This window comes from Symphodus melops (assembly GCF_947650265.1).
Source record: "Symphodus melops genome assembly, chromosome: 4".
NCBI classification, from domain to species: Eukaryota; Metazoa; Chordata; class Actinopteri; order Labriformes; family Labridae; genus Symphodus; species Symphodus melops.
This window is the reverse complement of record NC_136694.1, coordinates 9170187-9188125: the sequence shown is the minus strand read 5'-3', so window position 1 is coordinate 9188125 and position 17939 is coordinate 9170187. Positions and strand designations below refer to the sequence as shown.

The following is a 17939-nucleotide window of genomic DNA, read 5'->3' as shown; positions in this document are numbered from 1 at the left end:
TTGGTCTAGTTTGGTTAGTGTGTCTTCATCTAGTGTTTAAGTTTTTCCTGTTTTATTTTGTAATATCTTGTTCAGGATGTGTTCTCAGTGATGTGTTTTCAGTGTCAGATTTTACTTTGAAGTTTTCTTCAGTGTTTCTGTTCTTGAGTTCTTTGCTCCTTGTGTGTTTTCCACATGTCTGATTGCTCTGATTGTCCTCACCTGTCTAACCAGTCTCTCCTGTGTTTGACTAACCCGTCTCTATTTCGTCTCTGTGGTCCTTCCCTTCTGTGTCAGTGTGTGTTTTGGTAACCTGTCTCATATTTCCTGTCTTCTTGGATTATTTGGTTCCCTGCTCCTGTGTCTTTTTGTTTTGGGATTTTGTTTGATAATGTTTTTGAATAGTAAGTTCTGTTTGCCTCGTGTCTTTTTTAACCTGCAATTGGGTCTTTCTTCCCTTTTTTTCAACCCGAGTCCATGACACATGTATGTCCTTTGCCACTTGTGATGCTAACTTCTGATGCTCAAGCCTATGACAGATTGTAAATCTACATTTACCTCTAGTGTAGCACTTTGGGAAGCACAAGCAACTTGTAAATGTTATATTATGACATGTTCACAATATAGACCATTTCTTTAATCACCCTGGCCTTTTCTAGAGTTCTCATGTTAAGCTATACTTGTGTTGTGTGGTGCTAAGCATGTGATTGGATTTTCCAGAGCTCATTCCTGTTATGAATGGATATGAGTGATACGAGTAAACGGAAACAACAACATTGTGGACAGTAAAAGAAAAACCCTTCAATATTTTTTAAGCGGTTACGCGGGAGCTACATATAACAGTCTTGAAAAGCCAACACAAAAGACCCAAACAATAGGCTAAGCATGATAGATGAGTAGAAATTAGTTTAGGTTTCTGTGACTGACATATTATGGCCTTGTTTCGACCCTTGTCAGCTTTAAAATCAGCTGTTAAAGCTGATGGAGATTATTTTTTTTCTAGACTCATTTAAATAGCAAAAAAAAAAACAAAAAACTTTTTGACTGTCAATAGTGACCATTGTTAATTTGAAAAAACGTTTAAAATCAATAATGCTTGCTTTGTGTCCTGAAACGTCCTGGCCAAACCTGACCCCTGGCGGTGGATAAGGTAAAAGTCATGCAATTTCTCTGTTGTGAAAAACTGTTGCCAGTAATTCCACAAGGTGGCGCTTGCACTGCATTTTTGACAACTATCAACAGATCTGTCAACAGTAAATAAAAAAAAAAGGTGTTGGAAAAAACTCAAGTAAAAAAGTAATTCAACACTTGTTTGAGCAAACAAACGGTGTCTCTCCAAATGTATCAGGGAGACGTGGGTAGAAAAATACCACATCTTCCACCTTCTGCCTGAACAGCATTTCCAACCAACCATAGTGGTAAGAAGTCAACGGACACATTTTCTGCTCACACTCCGCAAACTTTGAACATAGCTTAGTTTATGCCTTACATTATGTAAAACATAAAAACTGTTTGGGTCTGACTTACTAAACCTCATTCAGAATCACATAATTCTATTAATTTGTATTTTCTATTTCTTTGATGCTTGTTATATATTAGCACTTTCTCAGTTACAATAGTTAATTTTATTTTGAGTTTTTTTTAGTGTTATAATGACATTAAAAAAAATAAATCTTGTCCACGATTTATTCAATAATCACAAGGTACAATTTGTAGTTAAGATTTAAAAATGTACACTTGCACTTTACTCATTTAGTTCTAACAGTTTAAAACGGTTTTAAAACTATGTTTACAGCCTGTAATCTAAGACCAGCTATTGATTTACACAGGCGCTGCTGCGTTATGGGTTATGTAAGTGTTATGTAAGGATGTGTTGAGAAGAGCTGTAAGGTCGGTTGCTGAGAAGACAGGAAAACACAAAGTTAACGTGGGAAAAAAATGCTTTATTAATATTTAATATATATATATATCAATAATACTTTATATACAAAATATGTACAACAAACATCCTTTAGTTACATTTCAAAATAAAAATCCCAAGTACCTCGCTATACAAAACTATTATTTTAGTTAGAACTTTTACATTCACTCTTTTTGCCACAGACACATTTAAAGCAAAATACATGTAAAAAACCTGCAATTGTTGTGTCTGCGTTAATCGAGTAAAGGCAACAGCATGAGCTAAGGTCAGGCCTTAACATAAAGAGGGCAAGATGCAAATCTGGTTTAACACAGCGCACTATACTGTACACGCTCTCTTGAATACAGCACACAACTACCTCATCCCTTGCCTGCTCTCAATGCAAATACACTCAGTGGGTCACGTATCAAAAATAGAGATGTACAAGTAGTATAAACGAAAATAATTACAAGACATGACTGAACAGGAAATCTATGTAAATACACAAATATTCATGAGTCACACATTAAATCATAAAAGCTTGTATGGCCACATCAATTTTAACAGACACGTGTGACACACCTTGTACAATGACAACGCCCTGAAATTTTTGAACATCGTTCAGCTAAGCTCCAAGGAGTTTGAAGGGTCAAGTGAGCAATGTTTTTTTTTATAAACATGCCTTGTCATCATGAACCGGATTCTTTTGTTTGGTAAACTTTTAATCAAGTTTGTTGCACTTCCTAAAGCAACTCAGACTGAAGGTGGATCCTCCTTTTTTACAGATCTACAGCAGGTAATAATAATTCAAGCAGCATCTACAAAGAGCAGTCGTACAACCTTTACATTCATGACAAACTGTGCAAAAAAAGTAGGTCCAAATCATTTTGGGTGGCTTTTCTATGCCTTACATTCTGAGTTGACCTCTGACATTTATCAGAGTGCTGAGAAAACAAACCTTCCAAAAAATATTCTCTCTTGATATCTGACGCACTCATCTTTAAACTGACCAAAACTGATCTTCACAGTGTTCTCGAGCTTTGGGACCAGTAACAAATCATGAGCCTTCACATGGCTAGTCCATGTTAAACAGAAAAGTACTGTTTGAGTGTGCGAAGACCTGCCGAGAAATGAAGTGGCCATTTGAGCTTTTTTGATGGGGTCAAAATTCTGATAGGCTCAACGATGACTGTGGTTTAAATGGTTACCAGTGCGCCTGTGTCCATTTACCCTTTTCTCAGTGTTCTAACCATTCGACCACAACAACATTCGGAGGGAAGGGTTTCAAACAGAAACATATCTGTTCAGTCTTTGGATTCCAGGTTCAATGTGGAGACATGCTTTAAAGCTTTGTGAAGTGAGTGGGAGTCCATGGGGTTCTGGTGGGTCACGGGAGACCCTGCCCTCTGGGACATCACCAGAGATGAGGGAAGTGTCTGCAAACTCGCTGCTGAGCCGCTCATACCAGGATACATGACCGGCATGCCCCCCGGGTACCAGCATTTCTCCAGCATTGGTAGATATGCTGCGGCGGTTGCAGTTGTAGGGGGGATGAGGTAGAAGGGGAGACAAAAGGGGTTCTGGTTGGGGGAGAAGCTCATATAACTGCCAGGACTTCCCACCATCTGACCAGGAAGTACCTCATCTTCTGGAGAGTCGGACCTTAACTTTTTGGCCAGAGGCTCGTCGCCCTCCTGCTTGATGGATCTCCTTTCAGCCCCAGCCTGCTTGAGCTCCCCCTCCTTTGCGTGACTCTCTGACCACTGAGCCTTTGGGTCACGTTCTCCTCCATAGCCGCTGTCAGTGTCTGTATCACTGCCACTCTGCTCCCCCATCCCATGGGGATAAGTCCTTTGAATGACAGGCACACAGTTCTTAGCGGGGACCTCAGACGCCCTTTGAGGCTGTCCAGCAGGTTTCTTCACTTTCTCTGAAGCTTGTGGGATGGAATCGTCCGGGTTCGGGCTGCTTTCATGATGCAGGACTTCAGCTGCCACCTTTTGGATGTGGCTGATGACATGGGAAGGAGTCAGGTCCTGGCTAGTTTCTTGGCCGGCCAGATAGTGAAGAACCTCTTTCGCACACAAGTGAAAGCCGGAGCGGAACATCTCTTCACTGCTCTCTTCACCTCCATGATCACCTGATTGATCACAAGTTTTAAAATGTTTATTCTATAAATTTAACTCATAGTAGTTCTGAGATGAAAGAGATTGCAGAGCTCCTGATTAATAGATGCTAAAAGAACAACATGCTTTAAACATTTTATTTTTTTGATCTAATCAACATTTAGGCATCACACTTACTTATTTGCAGGTCCTTTTGTAGTGAAATAATTTTCTGCTGCTGCTGCTCCAGGAGGGTACTCAGAGCTTTCACATGCTTGAGAGTCAGTTCCAGCACCACAGCTTTCTCCAAATGACCCAGCGTCTAAAACAGGAAGACCTTCGATAAGCATGTTGATCTTTCTTATGTAACACATTCTGCAGCTGAGTAGAGGACAAGCCTCAAACGCCCGGGAAGTCATGCAATTCACGTACACACACTAAATTATGAACAACACATTTAAAACTAAAACTCCGTCTGTGTGTATGGAGACTATAAATTAATATAGTTACAAAAAAAAATATTTTTTATCTCCCCAAATTCTCACACTTTTGTTTTCCTCATTCTAAAACTGAATCCAAAGGCTGGAGCAAACAAACTTATCGGATGAATCATGTGGTGTCTCAGTCTCACATTCCCTGGCTCTCGGCCCATAGCAGTCACCATATGCACAAGATAATACTCACTGTAAGCTTAAGATGTTCTGGCAACAAATCTTTCAGCTGGGCGATGCATTCATTTATCCTGTCTCGTCTTTTCTTTTCGATCAGTCGGTGTGGTAACTTGTATGTCTCCTGTAAGAGTTTAAATGTTGTCAGTGATATTCAAGCAGTTGAATCGAATAAATGATGTAATATTGTCATTTATTACTTAAATTTACCTTGCTCTCATCCACACGCTTCATGCCCCTTCTGGATTTGTACACATACATTGGAAAGTCCATCCTTGGGAGACAGGTTGAATTAGTTCATATAGTTGCAGGTGATGATTCTGTTAAAATGTATTTCGGCGATACATAAAAAATGACAAAACTGCAACACAATTACTGTATCTTACCCTTGTAGTTCAGCTATATCCAGTGGTGGGTGTTTTGGCATACAAGGAGGTGGTTGCGCACTTGTAATCCTCTCCATGTCGCTCAACTGTATAACCCGAATAAAGTACTTAAAAAAGCCTCAAAAATGTTCACAATGCGACTCTATTGCATTCACTTCAAAACGAGAAAAAAAAACATCCGAAAGGCGGAAATAAAATGAAGAAATATCTCCTTTTATCCAGTGTGTGTATTTTTTTCCCGCGGTGAGCTGGAGTTGGGCACGGCGCAGTGTTGTCACCCTGCAGGTCCGGACTGAGTAGTATGTCTAGGGAGGCTCCACGCGCAGCTCAATGTGTGAGCGCTGGGTGGGTTTTGACTACGTGTTAAACCCTGTGACTGCGGGCACGTCTCTCGGCTGCAGACAGACTCGACACCGTCACATGAGCCTCACGTGTTGGACGGCGCTTTCAACTCCTCGCCCTCCCCGCACACACACACACACACACACGCCTCCTCCCCTCTCATTGCCGCTGAGTACAACCCTCTTCTGTAGTAGGCTGGGGCTAAGTCTCGTGGACGACCATGCTCCAGCTCTCGAGGCAAACCGTGTTTGCAGAGACGACTTTGTTTACAAAGCCAAAAAGTGGAGCAACAGTTTATTCGGACAATGTTTTGAAATGTTGAATTGTTATTTTGTGAACTTGCGAATATGGCAGCCCATGTAGAAAAGGATTCAGGACCGACGGAAAACATCGTGTCTTCCAGTGACACGAGACTTGAAGAAAAATATAGCCTGTAAAAAAAACAAAAAAAAAAAAAACATAGCCACCTCATACGCTTAATGCTTCAATCGATTATAATGCACGAGTAAAACTAACACTCAATGCGCTCAAACAATGCTGAGCTATAGGCATCGCATTGTATTATTAAACTTGACAAAACTATGTTTAATAAGCTCTCAACAGAATAGCATAACGTAACATAGGTCTACATGCATTTTTTTTCTCCACATTTTTCATTGTTTTCCTTTTATAAGCACGGAAGAATCGTATTATTCTTTTAATTTTATTGATTTGGAACATTTTGAATTAGCCTATGGGATCTTGACTTTAAATAGGCTACAGACGAGACCAATAGGACCCAGTTTATTAATTGATATTTAAAGCGTAGACTGTGAATCAAATAATAAGTATCCACGGTTAATTCTAAAGCTTTCCAGTGTATTATTGTTGCCAAGAGGTCAAATATTCAGCGTGGCATGTGATGCGCTCAGCATGAACAACGTGTAATTTCATACTGTGCCCGATTGCTGTGTGGCACGTGCAGCAGCAGCAGTGTCGCGTCTGCTGAGTGTTTTGTTTTCTTTTTTTTTTTTATAGCCTACCGGCTGCTGTACTGATAGTATTAAACCTGCCTGTACCCAGTGGGATGTCACGTTGAGCTCCTCATGGCCAGGGAGTGTGGAGCGGATCCCTGCTTGTGACGTCATGCGCGCAATCTACCGAGAGTGCCCGAATGGTCGGTCGGTTCCACCCGCCGACGTCCCGAAGAAGCCAAAGACTAAAGATAGCAAAAGTCCCAAAACAAGGGAGCGACTGGCCGGACACGACCTACCCTATTCTCCAAGTCAATCAAATGTTCGAGAAAATAAAAAAGTTAGCAGAATGCGTACTGGCCTGTGGGAAAAGACAAGGAGGCAATGACAATCAACAATTAATTAATAAAGATGTAGGTGAAATGGGCTTTAATATATAAAAATAAATAAATACACCAGGGCTAAATGGGCTTTAAAAGGCCAGGACTAACGTTTGTTATTGACTTTCACCTGTGAACCAAAAAACGATAGCCTAGGCTATAAGATAATTGAACACACTAGGCTTCACTACATTACAAGATTAACACTCATTTTCAAGCAAACAAACAATCTATTAGCCAGTCAAAATGTGAGGTGCAAAAACGGCCCCAGTCAGTTTTGTATTTATAAGTAGTTGGGTAAATATTGGTGTATTATTATTTGTAAGAAAGAAAGAAGAAAGAGGTTGAATTGTTGTTAAAGACTCCACATGTACATTTAAGCTCATAGTATTTTTCCCCTCTTCAAATGTAGACTAGTTAAGTATAAAGATGAAATAGCTTAAATAAAAATTCAAGTAAATAGTGGGTTTAAACATATATACTTCCAATTCAAAGAAGTAGCTTATATATTGACAGTAAGTTAAAATTGAAGCAACATTTAGCTTATGTTGTAAGATTCCTATGAACGAAAAAAATGTGCTTCATACACTGAATTAAAAAAAAATCAGAATGTAAATGCAATATATATATATATATATATATATATATATATATATATATATATATATATACACACTACACCACATATATACCCAGTTAATTCTAAAGCTTTCCAGTGTGTGTGTGTGTGTGTGTGTGTGTGTATATATACATATATATTTGTTAACTTAAAATCTTCTTACCCAAAATAACCTATCATTTGCATCATGAAGATTTTATTCATTTTATAAGTCAGGTAGGGAAAGATTAAGAGCTAAATATTAGATTAGTTATTATTTTAGGGACGTTGAGATTAAATCTGAAGCATGTCTGAAAAGTGTCTCAAATCAATCATGTGATAGTTTATTTTGTTTGAATATAATTTCAGACATATATAATCATAGACTCAAACATTTCTAAACAATGAGGCATGTTGGTGGCTGACTTTCTAAAATTCATTCTGTTTCTTCAAGTCAACAATAAGAAAACACAAAATAAAGTAAAGGATAAATACATCAATTTAATAAATAATTCTACTTTAATATACAAATTGACAGAATCCAGATTATTAGTTATTCTTAACATACATGAGCGAAAGTGTTTTTCTCCCTCTCTTTTTCTATACAAAAGCAAAGATCGGCAACAAACCTTCTGTACACATAGTAGTCAAGAGAAGAATTATAACAATAGCATGGAAGTTAACTTGTACATTTTAGTAAACATGAAAATAAAAACGAGTGCCTCTGCACAAGCAGCAGACTCGTATCAGTCTTTAAATGCGGTCAAACACAGGCACAAATGGAACAAGTTTGCTGCAGACAGACAGAAAAGGACAAAGTATTGATTCATTTATTTATGGAGAGTCACAGCTCCTGAGCTAGTTGCATTAACATGAGTGAACCTGAACACATCATAATATTTTTTTTTTAAAAGACAAACACTCCTAGTGTCTGTCAAAATAAAATTCAATGTAAAGCAAATGCATCATATAATGATGAGGCAGTGAGATGTGACAACATTTGCAGGTGAAGAAAACTATTTGAATATATTGCTTTCACACAATATATACTATCTCTATTTCGTGCAATTTACAATCAAGAAATATGCACACCTTTTACGAAACAAATCAAATGAGCAGGTCATCTTATTGATATAACTTCTATTTGTATGCAAGTAAAGACGACTGGCTACTTCCTATTTTATTCAGTGGCAATAAGGTACAAACAGAAACATTGGCTCACTTAAATAAGACAAACTAAATGGAACTTAAATCCACACTTCAATGATGTTGCATATTTAAGTTATTATATTGCACAACATACAAAAAATAAGACATGTAATACTGCTTGTTATGCCAGATATAGACAACGTTGAAATAAAAAATGAAAAACAAAGTTGTCTATTTCTCCCTGTCTAGTCAGCTATATCATGTTTCAAGTTCAACCCGTAAAGGCTGTGAGATGAGTAATCCATCCAACAATAACATAGACAACATTTGGCACTAGTTTAAACTGGAAAGATCACAATGAGGGGGATGAGCGTTACTGTTTGAGTAACACAAGTGTGGGGTAGAGCTACACGTTGCATTATTCCTACCTATGTTACAGTGGTTAGAAGTTACACTCAGTGGAGCTGACATTGTTTGTTACCTCTGAGTGAAGACTACACAAGCAGCCGATGCAGATTCTTTAGGGCACCGTCAGTTAACCTTAAGCAGGCTGCTGAGGGTTAACGTTCATGTGCTGAGGGTGTCCTAGCAGGCCTATCCGTTGCTTCTGTTTTCTCTGCTCTGTCATCTGGAGAGAAAAAGGCAAATTTGTAAAAAAAACAAGCCCACCTGTACCTCTGAAGCATGCACGTCCTCCTCTGCCGAATTTACCGATTCATTCATTCTTTCACTTCATTTATAAAGAACTACAAATGCAGCATTAACTCTGCGCACTGCTGAAGAGAAAGAGATGCTTTTTGTCCTTTCAGCTGTGTCATCCACATCGCACAGTCCTCTGACGAAAGCAGCAGAATACAAACTACTAATACTGAAACTCTATCTAAAGAAATTTCAGAGATCAAGCATAGCACATGAGTCATAACGCATGTTTAACCTTTATACAAGCAGGAATAAGAACACGTTTTCTGCTAAGAATTAACTTGAATGCAATGGTCGTCATCTCAACACTGAAACAAAACAATATTAAAAGTGAGATTAAGTGTTCTTGCAATGATTGTGCCAAGAGAAACAATTCTGATTAGAAGAGCGTGTTATGGACAAATATCAATACAACATATGCAGTAGAATTTCTGAAGTAATTTCACCAACTTTTTTCTGTTACTTTTGAGTAATGCCATTTTCTTTACAAAATATGACTATTCAAATATGGCCGTACAGATGTTGATTTTGTACCAAAATGTGCCTGTTAGTGTTACCCCTGTACACTTCATAGCTTTTGACAACACAGTAATCATTTCCCCGTCTGGGTCAAAAGGTCTTGGTTACATTCACTTCCTCACAGATAGTTCTCATTTCAAGGGTAAAGGGAATTCTGTTTAGTAGAAGCAGTGTGCAGCAATTGTGCAACTGATGCCTTGTTTGCTAATAAGCACAAGTTTTTTTGCACAACTTTGAAGGAGTTCAGTTGAGTGTTCACTTGAGTGTTTTTTCCTCCTTGTCTAGTTAATATAACAACAACTACTATATACTACTATACCATTAAAAATATTGAATTATTATTTGATGACAACAAATACTTTGGCCAACACGCCAGTTGTCTCTTGAAGTTTAAACTCCATGAGGATTAGAGTTGTGAGCTGCTGTGAGTTATGACTCATCACTTTTGGTAATCTCTGCATCTAAAGAGCAATGAGCGGCATACTTAGCTAAAGCAACACTCGCTGTCCTCAAAGCCACTGAAAACCTTCTCTCACACTTCACGTTTTAGCCAGGATGGATGCTGAACAGTGTCTCCGCCTAAGTTAAACCAACCTGTTCTTTCAGCTCGGTGAGCTGGCCTGACAGGTTGGACACAAGTTTCATGGTGGACTCCAGCTTCTCCTGCAGATTCCTGATCTCATTTTGCTCCCCGTCAGCGTCACTACTGACCAGTGACATGGCCCGCATCCGTGGGAACCAGTCCAAGTTGTGGTCCTGGGAAAAAAAAAATGTTAATAGTTGTAGCAGGTTGATTAGCACAACATACAACTGATACAATAAATTCTCTGTGGTACTTTTTTAAATTTGTACATTTGTACATTTTTCAGAAGTGGTTTGATTTTCCCTACAGGCCTTGTGCTGCCTGTAGCTGCATGCAGTGATTTGAAGACTATTGTTCAAGCAGAATGACGTTAATCGGGAGGGACTTTCTGTATCTGTATTCTTGTAATCACTCGGAAGTTGTTTACTTGTGGGTTATACGTTTCCCTTATTTAAAGTATGAAGTAGGCAGTATGTGGTTTCGGACACAGCCACAGTGATGGAAAAGAACACTGCTGCATCTTTAAATGTCTCACGTAAAAAAAAAAAAAAAACCAACTCTCAGACAACTCAGTTAAAGAGTCAAAAGTAATCCACCTTGTAACATGAGACATTTATCTAATTTACTGTTTCCATTTAGTTTTTGATCCGTAACAAGTTCATTTTTCTGTGGTTAAGTCAATGTCATAACCTTCCATCTACCACAATGTTCTCAAATGTTCTTCTTTGCAGAATAAATCTCTTTCTCAGCTTCAGACATAAAAAAGAGAGCCTAACAAGTTTCATTTTAAAATGTAAATAACAAAAATATGATTCATTACAATTTTCTACTGAAATATAGGGATTAATGAGGATTGACATTTGGCAGCCCTCAAAACAAGTCATCTAGACGCTCTGGGTGCTTTGTTAATCTGCTTCTTGCTGAGCAAGATGAGTGGAAATGCTTTTCCATTTCATTCTTTGCAACATAAATACAGATCTTACACTTCCATGTTTCTGTCATTTGGCCTAATTACAGCTTGAATGAGAGGGTGGGATGCTGTGTGGCCCTTGATATCCCTGGCTGGAAACAGAGCTCTGTTAACAAAATGGGCTAAAAAGTCCCTAGGTTTCAGTGGCTGATATGTTGACAGATGGTTAAGTGAGTTGGCCGTCCAAACCACAAACCATTGCTGGTTGAAAAGGCAGCCCGAAGGGGAATCACACTACACTAAAATGACGAACATCACACACTCATTGTGAAAGGACGAGACAATTTCTGTTAGCAGGTTCCACTTCCTGAATGCAAGGTGACAGAGGCTATGTTTACCTCGTTCATCCCCTTCAGAGAGCCTCACATTCACAACTATTTTCTTTTAAAATAAAATAAAAGTCATATTTATTATAATGTTTCTATTAAATCATGTAGGAATTAGCAGTTTAATCATTGCACTGGTGTGGCTGTGGCTCTGTTAGTTAGCTGTCTCTCAACTGGAAGGTTGGGGGTTTAATCCCCAAGACATTGAACCTCAAGTTGCTTGTGCTACTTCTTTGGTGACTTGTCAATGTGTATGAATGAGAGAAGTTACTTCTGATGCTAACTTTAAACCTTTGCCATAAAGTGTAGAAATGTGTAGGTATGACCTGTGGTGTAAAAGTGCTTTGAGTAGTCAGAAGACTAGAAAAGCGTGATCTGTCAATCTTTATTTGTATAGCGCCAATTCACAAGTGTTAACTCAAGATGCTTTCCAAAAAGCAACATACCAGTCCATTTACCATTTCAATGCATCTTCGTCTCTTTGATCGAAAAAGAAATAATGACAACCCAAAACCTAACAATATATTTTCTGTCACTGCACTAATTTAAGCTAATGAGCTACATTAAAGAAAACTACCAACACAGAGGTCATTCCCTCATTTTGGAATTTGCCTCCAAACCAAACAGTGCACGTTTGTTTAACGACTATGTCACCACCGGTCCTGCCCTCTTTCCATCCTGGTGTTTACACGAGAAAGCACTTCCAGTAAACTGAGAAGTGCAGGCACGACTGAAGATTGTACTTCACACTGGTTCAATGGAAATGACGGAAGTACATCTTTCATTATTAAAACCACATAGCCATAACTGAGAAACAGGATGCTGTGTGGTTAAAACAGTAACCTAACGTCACATTAATGTCGCAAGGCACCAGACGGGCTGACAGCCCACTCAGACAAAAACTTCAAATGAATAGCATAACATGCTACACATCTAATCAAATGTAGATACTGATGAAGCACATTTATTCTAAAATAGACTCTTATACTTAAAGAACCATTCTGAGTGCTTGTGGTTACTAATGTTTGAAATCTGTGCTGAAGACGATAATATCCTGCTGCTGAGGAGGCAACAAGAATGAGGAATATGAGCGTGTATAAAGACTCATGTTTTTACACCTCAGATTTGACACTTGGTTCTCAGAGCCCTCCACGATTGACGTCAGTCCCAGTCATTGTCAGAGTAGTCTGACTTCCACACCCCCCTTCTTCTCCTATTGCTACTTCCATGTTAACGCAGCAATCAAATGACATCTAAGCTGCGGGGGAGAGACTAAATAGACTGAAGACAATGAGCTTACTGGTTTGTTCTTAATGTAATCATAAGCTAATGCTTGTAAATTATAATAAAGTTTTACACTACAAAAAGGAATAATTAATCAATTATTAATGTGTGTAAGGTCATAATATTATTGTTAGTATTTAAATTCATTACTTCATACTTTTCCTTTACTTTGTCTTCCATGCTGTTGTAACACATGTTTTTTTTCCTGTTATCTTAACTTATGTCCAAATTGTTCAATACCAAATTTCCAGACTAATTGAGAATGTATATGAAAACATAAAGGCAGAAAATGTTATCTTATGACAGCAAGATGTCAGCACTTGAATTAAATACATGACACATTCACTATTTAGTAATTTCTTTTTTCATTGTTCATGTAAATGTATTTACTATGTTTGTACACCTTGTATACATGATTAAATGATTTACACATGTGGTCTGTCTGTTGCACTATTGGTCCTCAGTGTACTGCAATAAACTCATGGGTCACATCTCCACGTAGACGCCAGAGACGACTGTGAACATCTCAGCCAGTCGGAAAAAGAGAGACGCCTTCCGTTCCAGTAAAAGGTAAGCCATTCATTGTCTTTAGTTCTCAGGCAGTATTGAAAGGCTAAAGGGAGCCCGAGTAGGGTGTTTAGAAACATCTGGCTTAAACTGGGGCAAGTGCAAACATATTTGTCTGTGTTTGCATTCATAAAGTAACAGAGGCCTCTGTATGAGTAGTGCTGTGCAGGATGAGCTGATTGGCTCAGGTTGTTTTGCTTGGATGGCAGTAAGGGATCCTGGAGGTCGCCCACGCTGGTCTGAGCCCACTTTGTAATCAGATGTACCGCTGTAAAATCCCCAAACAATCATTTTGGCTGTTTTGTAGCTTTTTTTTTTTTGCATTTCAATGTAGCATATTTAAAGTATGTTAAAATCTAAAGTAAATACTAGTATTTAAAAATTGTAATGAACTGTGATTCATCACAGCCTCTAGGGCTTTTTTTGTCTTGTGACCTCTTTGACTTTACAAAACTTTAGGCAAGCCAAGACATCTAAAACACAAAATCTTATAGGTAAAATGCATTGGTTTTCTAAACTTTTTTGTAAGTTAACATTCATCTTAGCGAGCATTGAGACTGGTTAGACATTTCTGCACAATGGATGACAGAAAGAGAGAGTGACTCTCAAAGTTTCTTGTTTTGGCATTGGCTTCATGGTCCATAGTAGCCAGTGTTCAATATATTTTTATACATTACATATTTTTCAATTGTTCAATAAAAACAAATTTCATGCGACCCTATTTGAATACCATGCGGCCTCACGAGTTGTTGGGATCCAAGGATGGGAAAGTCTGCTCTAGTGTGATCAATCATAACATATTAATTTGATTTACAGCACTTTAAGTTGGAGAAGTTTTGTGAACACTGCAGGCTTTGTGGACAACTCAGACAAGAAGACGTTGAACCCCGCCATTAAAGCACTTGCATGTGAAGCTTAGACGCAATGTTAAGGATGACTGGGTCAGCTGATGGGTCATTGGGGTCCTTCTCACCATGTGTTCCCTTTCTGATGAGCCTGCTCCAATAAACTGCTGGTCTGAACACATCCTTGCCAAACTCGTTTGGGCTCAGTGGGGGTGAAAGGTTAATGGGAAAAATAATTGGGGTTAATCCCAAATCAGGTGGTTCCTCACAAGACTGAGCGCAGCAGATCAAGGCAAAATGCAAACGAGTGGGCAGAGTGGTATCTAATGAGAAACTGTGTCAGAAAGCAACACGTAAGTGCAAGTACGTCAGGGAAGCAACCACTTCAGAAGAAGGGGCTTTCCTTTGGCAGTTATACTACTTTCTAATTGCTCACAGGCTATGAGTATGATGTAAAAACCAAAACAATAACATTTAGATCTCTTTCTGTTTTCATCTTACATATTCATTTCTTCTTGTTGATTCATTTGCCACAAAAAAATACAAATTAACAATTGTGTGTGCGCCTGCATCTAATGCAGAGGTTGAGATCTAATTATGTTTGATGACCCAACCATTACGCTGACAATAAAAAAATAAGAGTCTTTAATTGAACATTGTTAAATTACATTAAATCATTATTAATCACAGCTTCTAGTGAAGTACATCACAAACGACACTGGCCGTGGAACATGACTTTGAAATGAGTATGCTGCAGGCTAATCAACAGTGTGACCTTTCAAGAATCACTGACACAACACCAGCATCACAGGAAAACTAAATGAAAACTGTTTGTATTTTTAAGTCAGTATTTGAGTGGACTGAGCAAGACACAGGAATGTAAAATCAACTTGCAAAGTGTCTTTCAGTCCTGCATACTTCGGTTTCAGTTTTTAAACAACTTAATTTAAAATAAAAGTAGTGCAGCTTAGTTACCAGGCTATGCCTCATTCTGACTAAGTGCTTCTCATGAGGTTGTGTGTGTGTGTGTGTGTGTGTGTGTGTGTGTGTGTGTTTAATGATTAAAGCACAGCTGTTTCAGGGGATTAATACATTTTATGCCAATGGCAGACATTGTCTGAAAGTGAATTCTCCATTCTTTATTGGGACTGGAGGTCATAGAGGCAGTTATTATGTTACACACTGGTAGTGCAGGGCGGATGAGGCAAAATGAAGAAACACTGAAAGCTGTTGCTGAGAAATAAAAGGCTGCAGTAATCATGTTAGCGATAATCTACATTAAGGGTTGGTGAAGAGAGCAGTTTGACCTCAGGAAAGAGGCTGATAGCTGAAGCTGACGCTGACACATGGTTTCCAAGTAGTTACAAGGGGGGGGGATAGAAAGAGATTCGAATTGAGGACTTATTCACAGTATAAAACAAGATTATTAGATTTGATGGTTTACTCTAAAAGTTCAAAAAGTTCAGTAGTGTATGACGACATCCTTACCCTGATCATTTCAGCCACATAGCTCTCAGGTCCTGTGTACTCGGTGGAATCCTTCACCTTCACCAGGACGATGAAGAACAAGTAGTGCCACATGTTGTGCTCAACTTTGATGTGTTCTTCAAAGGTAACCGTCTTATTGTCAAACTTATCTCTCTCCAAACCTAAAAATCAGAGACACACACACACACATGGGGTCACGAGGTAATGGGCATATGGTCTCATAAAGTACATTTTGTCAAAGTGGTCATAATTGTTTGTCACACCAAATCCCTGCAGAGGATTTGTGGAAAAAAAGGGAATAACCCTTCTTCGATTTTATCAACACAAAGCAGCAAGAATAAGTGGATCTGACAGTGACTGTTCAGATGTCATGCGTGTAAGCGACTGTTAAGTTATAGATGAGGACGTGTCATCGGTGCAGTGAGTGAGTATACAGTCTAACATGGTCAAGACCGATATGGAAGCAGAAAGAAACACTCCTCCTCCTCCACAGCAGCACCTACCATGACTAACCATTCATTCTGAGAAGAAGAGGCGTTTGGTTGTTTATAATACCCAGAAAAAACAGCCCCCATTTTGCACAGACACCTGATCTGCAGCTGCAATGCTGCATGAACACACCAGGCTCGGAGTAGGCCATGCTCATGATTTCTCTTAATTTCACATCAGTTCAAACCACTTTAATCACGCTCGCTGATTCTACTGCACACAGTGTGACTGCAGCACAAAACTGCAACGCATTTCCTTTTTTATTTATTTCTAAGAAGGGAGTATGACTACTGTACAACAATGACAGGAAAAGACAGGAAAACATGAGTCAAAGGTCAGGAGTCCAATTACCCTTGTGCTAATGAAACAGTGTCTGCCTTTACAGCAAAACAAATATAGCCAAGGCAGCAATTTTACTGTCCAATGAAAAAGTGTTTCAAACTGATTTTGAGAGATTGTTCATTAGAACAACCCAAAATGCTTCCTCACCACAAATAAAACACGTTGTCTTCAGAATTTCCTCTTTTTTCTGCTTCTCACTCCTCAGGTCGGCAAATGTATCGATGATAACACCAAAGATGAGGTTGAGGACGATAATGATGACCATGAAGAAGAAAAGCAGATCGTATATCACCCTGGCAGCGAAAAGGGGCTCCTGTTGGAGGGACACAATGAGAGCTGTTTTTATACAGGGTACTATGCAGAGACTTCCCCGAGATGTTGACTTAAGTTTATATCAGCAAGAAAGCTTAATGCCTTCAGTCTGTGGGTCAAGCCTAATTTCTAACACATCAAGACGGAGAACAAGATATTTTATGCTTTTTCTCTGGAATGTTACACATTATGAAACCTTGTGTAACCTCTCTGATCTTCCACTCGTCCATGTGATACATATAAACTAGTGGAAGCCTTCACTTCACCGCCTTTGTGGTAATAATTGTTCGATAATCTGTGAAGTTGAACTCAATATAGTCTTGGACTCATTGAAAATGTTAATGAAATGAAACCCATACCTCTATTTTAACTTCATTTAATCAGTCTGTGTCTTGCAGGCGAATGTGCAAGCATGTTTGATGGTTATTGATCTCACTGCCCTCAGATGTTAATTATCGAGGATAACTTCACTTCGATAGTTTAATGAAAACTATTCCTGTGCTTTGTACCTCTTTGGATGGCTTCCGCAGGACATCCCCAACACCTCCTCCACTCCTGAGGCCGTGACTCAATACAGTGACAATGCACATGAGCAGGGAGTCACACGATCGCTCCTTGTCTTCAATCACCACTGCTGACGGTTGGACAGTGAGGGAAGCTGCAAACGCACACATTCATACTGCGTAACTGCGGTGGACAAGCAACATGGACGCTGCTGTGTTAGCTAAGACATGGTAACAACAACACACTATGTGATAGCTTGCGCAAAAATAACATGACAACATGTCCACAGATAGATCTTGCATGATACTATTGGTGGTGTTACTTTAATTACACAAAAAGAGGACCAAGTTGCTCATAAACACAATAGTTACAGCTCAAATGTTACTGTTGATGCACCATATAGGATTTTAACTCAGGCTACTGAAGAAGGTCAGAGTTTCCAAGTTGGATTTATGATTTTAGGGCAGCATTCCTCATGACGTATCAGACCGGCAACTGAAATGGAACCCACCATGACTAAATAAAAGGTATTTTATTCCTCATTTCATACT

At 38.9% G+C, this 17939-nt stretch overlaps 2 protein-coding genes across 11 annotated transcripts in view; both read right to left on the bottom strand.

Annotated features, from left to right (window-relative positions):
• Positions 1-1918: 1918 nt before the first annotated feature.
• On the bottom strand, positions 1919-5594 carry bhlhe40 (basic helix-loop-helix family, member e40). The gene is made up of 5 exons (XM_079340529.1): positions 5039-5594; positions 4863-4926; positions 4669-4776; positions 4183-4306; positions 1919-4019 (listed from the first exon to the last, which is right to left on the bottom strand). Exons 1-5 carry the CDS (start codon positions 5113-5115, stop codon positions 3184-3186), a joined length of 1209 nt encoding a protein of 402 aa, XP_079196655.1. The 5' UTR covers positions 5116-5594; the 3' UTR covers positions 1919-3183.
• Positions 5595-7792: 2198 nt separating this feature from the next.
• The window catches only part of itpr1b (inositol 1,4,5-trisphosphate receptor, type 1b), a 75778-nt gene continuing 65631 nt past the window's right edge, over positions 7793-17939 (bottom strand). For all 10 annotated transcript variants that reach the window (XM_079340449.1, XM_079340457.1, XM_079340451.1 and 7 more), the window contains 5 exons: positions 17394-17542; positions 16720-16885; positions 15742-15902; positions 10273-10434; positions 7793-9088 (listed from right to left, as the gene is read on the bottom strand). In XM_079340449.1, coding sequence (XP_079196575.1) covers positions 9002-9088; positions 10273-10434; positions 15742-15902; positions 16720-16885; positions 17394-17542 — 725 coding nt within the window. In that variant the 3' untranslated portion in view covers positions 7793-9001. The remainder of the gene's footprint in view (positions 9089-10272; positions 10435-15741; positions 15903-16719; positions 16886-17393; positions 17543-17939) is intronic.

Coding starts and splice junctions, on each gene's coding strand:
- bhlhe40 (XM_079340529.1), bottom strand. CDS start 5,115: ATGGAGAGGATTACAAGTGCGCAACCACCTCCTTGTATGCCAAAACAC. Junction 4,927..5,038: donor GATATAGCTGAACTACAAGG/GTAAGATACAGT, acceptor CTGTCTCCCAAG/GATGGACTTTCCAATGTATG. Junction 4,020..4,182: donor ACAAAAGGACCTGCAAATAA/GTAAGTGTGATG, acceptor GTGATCAATCAG/GTGATCATGGAGGTGAAGAG.